Here is a 4,952-nt window from a genome sequence, read left to right as displayed (position 1 = left end):
GGTTTTGGCCGCAACGCTCATTCCACGTGTTTATGTTGATGGCAGCCCGGCCTCAACTAAGCCTCGTCGTCGTGCTGCAATTGCATTAGCGAAGCGGCGGAGAGCCCGAAACGCGCTCAGATAAATGAGTGAGTTGGTTTGAGTGGTTTTTGAGGCGGCGTCGTCGGTTGCTCTCAGAACCAGTTTGCTCTCAGCTGCGTTATCTGTGCACCACTCTGCTGCTCTGCTCGCGCTCTCTTGCTCTCTTTCTTTGTCTCTCTCTCTCAGCAACCACAATGCAAGGCCGCGCTTTGTGGTGTTTATCTACGCTGCCTGCAGCTGTGTCGTCGGCAGCTGAAAACACTCGGACCGAGGTGTCGTCAGTGCGCTGCTCGCTCAGCAAAATCAGTGTAGTTCGTCGCTTCGTCGTGTTCGGTTGTTTACTAGCCTAACACTGACTCTCTCTGTTAGTTTGGCCCAAACTTGCCACAAATGAAAAGAACGTAAACCCAAACGCCGTGTGACAACAACTTGAAGCGTGCAGCAAAGCGAGCCACTGGATTATCGCGCACGATTTTCAAAAACACACATCTACAACAACAAAATAATACACACAAACATCACACAACAAAAAATAAATATTTTTTATTTAAAAAAAAAACACACACAAAACCCATACAAAAGTTATGAATTGGCTAAATAAATATAATTGGCTGCATGTGAATCTTTGAGTTTATCACAAAAATATTAAAAGTGCAGTGCATTTGGCTAAAACCCAAACAAAGTTCAAATTGGCTGAAAACACCCAAAACAAATTTATTTTTGTTTTTATCATTTTCGAAATCGTGCTGCAAACTTCAACAAATGGTTGCTGCGCACAATCCAAAGATTAAAAGGTAAGTTTTACAACCAAAGAGTGCACAAATTGTTAAGTGTTGTGAAAATATGAATCTGAAATCAAATTAAAGTAATTCATCATTCACTGCGACATAAACAAAATGTTAAAATTATAGTAAAAAGTAGATTAAAATATTCAAATTAATAAGTCTGCATTTTTAAACTTAAACAATTTTTAATAGTCAGAAAATCTACAGAAAAATTAAGATATCAATATAGAATATAAAATTAAAATACAAAGCAACAATTAAAACTTATTTCCTTTCAAAAATAAAATGTTTAGAAAAAAATATATGACTTATAAATTATAAACAAGATAACTCGATAAGCAAGGAATTTAAAAGCATTAAAGATATAATCAAATAAAATGAGAGAGTCTAGAAAAATAATTGGAAAAATACAATACAAATGACATAGATAAAAAGAAAACGTAAAAAAATAAGAAAATAAATGATATAAATAAAAAGAAAATGTATTAAAAAAATCGTTAAAAGTCGAGAAAACAAACTAAGAAAATTAAAAATATAAATGATATAAATAAAGGGAAACCGTAAAAATAAATTGTTAAAAATAGTGAAAAGTATAGAAATAAATAGAGAATTTCGTAGAAATATGTATCTTAAAATTGAATTTAAACTCTTAAAAATAGTTTCGAATTTTGCTAACAAACAGTTTTTCCATTTCTATTTTCTCACCCACAGCAACATGGAAAACTAGAGACCAGCCACACACACAAAAACAAACACACACACACTCACTCATACACAAACACACCCATAAGGGCGATATTAACCACAAATCGGGGAAAACCACGCAAGACAACAGAAGAAAAAGCAATTGAAAAATGCAGAAACTAAAGGAAAAGTTGATCTGCAACTGGGTGTGGAGCATCTGCATTATTCTCATCGTCAGCTGGGCGAGTCAAACAGAGGCTTTGGCCAACTGTCCGCCCGGCTGCCAGTGCGATGACAACACTCTGGTGGTGCAGTGTGGCGAGGGGCAGCTGGACGTGTTGCCCATAGCTCTGAATCCATCCATCCAACGATTGGTCATCAAGAGCAACAAAATCAAAACGATCGATTCCTCGATACAATTCTACGCGGAGTTGACTTTCCTCGATTTGTCGCATAATCATCTCATGACGATACCACAGCGCACCTTTGCCTACCAGAAGAAGCTGCAGGAGGTGCATCTGAACCACAACAAGATTGGCCAGATCAGCAACAAGACCTTCATGGGACTCTCCGCTGTGACGGTGTTGAATTTGCGGGGCAATCTCATCTCGGAGCTGCATCAGGCCACCTTTTCGCCGCTGCTCAAGATTGAGGAGCTGAATCTGGGCGAGAATCGCATTGGCTACCTCGATCCAAAGGCATTCGATGGCCTCAAACAGTTGCGCATTTTATATTTGGACGACAATGCGTTGACTTCGGTGCCCGATCCGGTCATCTTTCAGGCCATGCCCAGCGTGGCTGAACTCTACCTGGGCATGAACTCCCTGCTGAGCATTCAGGCCGCCGCCTTTCAGGATCTCAAGGGTCTGACGAGGCTGGAACTGAAGGGGGCCAGTCTGCAGAACATCTCCCACAACAGTTTCCTTGGCCTCGAGGAGCTGCGCATCTTGGATCTCTCCGACAATCGATTGGCCGAAATTCCCACCGCGGGTCTCAGTCACCTGGTGCGTCTGGAGCAGTTGTCGCTGGGCCAAAATGATTTCGAGCTAATTGGCGAAGGTGCCTTTGTGGGTCTGAAGCAACTCCAGCGACTGGACATCAATGGAGCACTCAAACTGAAGCGCATCATGACCGGTGCCTTTGCAGCCAATGGCAACTTGGAGTCTCTGACTTTGTCCTCGAACAAAATGCTCGTCGAGGTACAGGAGGGTGCGCTGAGTGGCTTGCCCCACTTGCGGCATGTTGTGCTCAAGGCGAATGCTCTGACTTCCCTGGCCGAGGGTCTGTTCCCCTGGAAGGATCTGACCACGTTGGATCTATCGGAGAATCCTCTGTCATGCGATTGCCGCGTGATGTGGCTGCGAAATCTGCTGGTCGCCAAGAATGCCAGCCAGGATCAGGATCAGCTGACGGATCAGCTGCTCTGCGAGTTTCCTGAACGTTTGCGTGGTGAGCCGCTGAAGCACTTGAATCCCACCCTGATGGGCTGCAGCCACAGCGATCCACGCAAGCAAGCGTTGATCGGTGCGCTCCTCGTGGGATCTGCGGCAACGATAACTGCCTTGGCATTGGTGCTGTATCGCTGCCGGCACAAGATACGTGAGTATCTGAAGGGTGGCCTGTGGGGCAACTCGGCGCTGGGTCGCAAGGAGCGCGAATATCAGAAGACCTTCTGCGACGAGGATTACATGTCCCGTCTCCAGCATCATCCCTGCTCCCTCGGCATCCACTCAACCTTCCCCAACACCTACACCGCACCACATCAGACAACTGCTGCGGCTGCTGCTGCTGCACATCATCATTATGGCATGTGTCCAATGCCCATCAACGATTTGAATTCCGGCGACGGTCAGCACAAGTTGCAGCAGCTGCAGGTGCCTGCCATGTCTGCCACACTGTTGCACACTGAGCAGAAGCTGAACAACAACAAGGCTCTCGCCGGCAGCATCGATGACAGCGCCAACTTTGTGCTACACATGAAGACGGCAACAATGAACCGGGATCATCAACAGCAGCAGCAGCAGCAGCAGTTGCAACAACAACAGCAACAGTTGCCACATCAGCAGCAGCATCCTCAGCAATCGAAGCTGAATCATTATACGAAGCCGCAGTTTCTGGCTGCCACAGCGACTGTGGCTGATTCGTGCTATTCGTACGCTGACGTGCCCCTGGTGCATGCCCCACAACAGCTGCGCATCACACACGAGCACTTCAAGCAGCGCGAACGCGACTTTGACAACGAGAATCCGCTCGGCGAGATGATGGATCCCAATTACATCTACAGCAATGCGCACTATTCGCTGCCCCTGGAGCAGATGGGTCGCAGCAAGACGCCGACGCCGCCGCCGCTGCCACCGGCGCTGCCACTGCGTAACGGGCTCTGTGCCACAACGGGCAGGCGCTCCTTGCAACACAGGCCAACGCCAGCGACGAACACCTTGCGGCAATTCACGCACTGATCCTCGGAGCACTATCGTCGCAGGCAGCTGAGCATTTTTGCTTAGTTCCTCGTCGCGTTGCCAACTGTGATGCCAAATTCTGTAAATGCCCCACAACAACAAGAAATGTTAGTAGTAGAGCACACAAGACACTAAAGCGCTGAGTTTACACGTGACTAATTCCATTCTAGTACCCCTTACAATGTATGAAATTCTTATAGTCTTAATACGATAAACAAATTTCAATTTCAATTCTTGTTACATTTTTGTAGTATGCCATGAAAAATATCTGAATTTCATCCGATTACACGTGTGAGCTCTGCTTAAGACATAAGTTACTTAAAACACATAAGGAAATCTTTGAAAAACTCTATTGTTCTGTAAATAGCACCAAAAACAAAAAACAAAAAACAACAAAAAAAAGGAAAACGAAAAGAAAAGAAAAGAAAACTTAATGCGATCTCTAGCACTGACTTACTTACTGTCTTTCTACTACTATTCATTTTTCCTTGCGAAATTGTATTTACTTAGATCGTAAGCCATAAATTGTAAATTAATTTAAAAACTAAACAAAACAAAAGAAAAGAAAACAAAAAACACAACAAAGCACTGAGAGTCACTTGTAAGATTAATTTAAATTATTTAAACAACAAACAATTATTGTTAAAGCATCAAGAAATTATTTGTAAGCAACGACTATGTATTTATTAGTTAGTGAAAAAATTTATGCAAATTTAAGCAAATATCGTAAAAAATATATGCAAAGCGAAACTACTTTGAAAACTGAAAACAACAATTTCACCACTGTCCATTTATTTTTTCCAACGATGAGCTTGCAACTTTCCGTCTAGTTTGCTGTTGCAAGCGTCGAGAGCAGGTGGCAGCTAGATACAACAACAAAAAAAGGGTTGGTATACTTATAATGCAATGCATTGAATTGAAAATTATGCACACACACGATAGT

The 4,952-nt window shown here is 43.7% G+C and overlaps 1 protein-coding gene across 1 annotated transcript; it reads left to right on the top strand.

Moving 5' to 3' along the window:
• The first annotated feature begins 386 nt into the window (after positions 1 to 386).
• On the top strand, positions 387 to 4,580 carry LOC6558206 (carboxypeptidase N subunit 2). The gene is made up of 2 exons (XM_001985548.3): positions 387 to 875; positions 1,578 to 4,580. Exon 2 carries the CDS (start codon positions 1,721 to 1,723, stop codon positions 4,007 to 4,009), a length of 2,289 nt encoding a protein of 762 aa, XP_001985584.1. The 5' UTR covers positions 387 to 875; positions 1,578 to 1,720; the 3' UTR covers positions 4,010 to 4,580.
• Positions 4,581 to 4,952: the final 372 nt, after the last annotated feature.

This window comes from Drosophila grimshawi, unplaced genomic scaffold (genome assembly GCF_018153295.1).
Source record: "Drosophila grimshawi isolate 15287-2541.00 unplaced genomic scaffold, ASM1815329v1 contig_44, whole genome shotgun sequence".
Taxonomy (NCBI): Eukaryota; Metazoa; Arthropoda; class Insecta; order Diptera; family Drosophilidae; genus Drosophila; species Drosophila grimshawi.
This window is presented reverse-complemented; position numbering and strand designations above follow the sequence as displayed.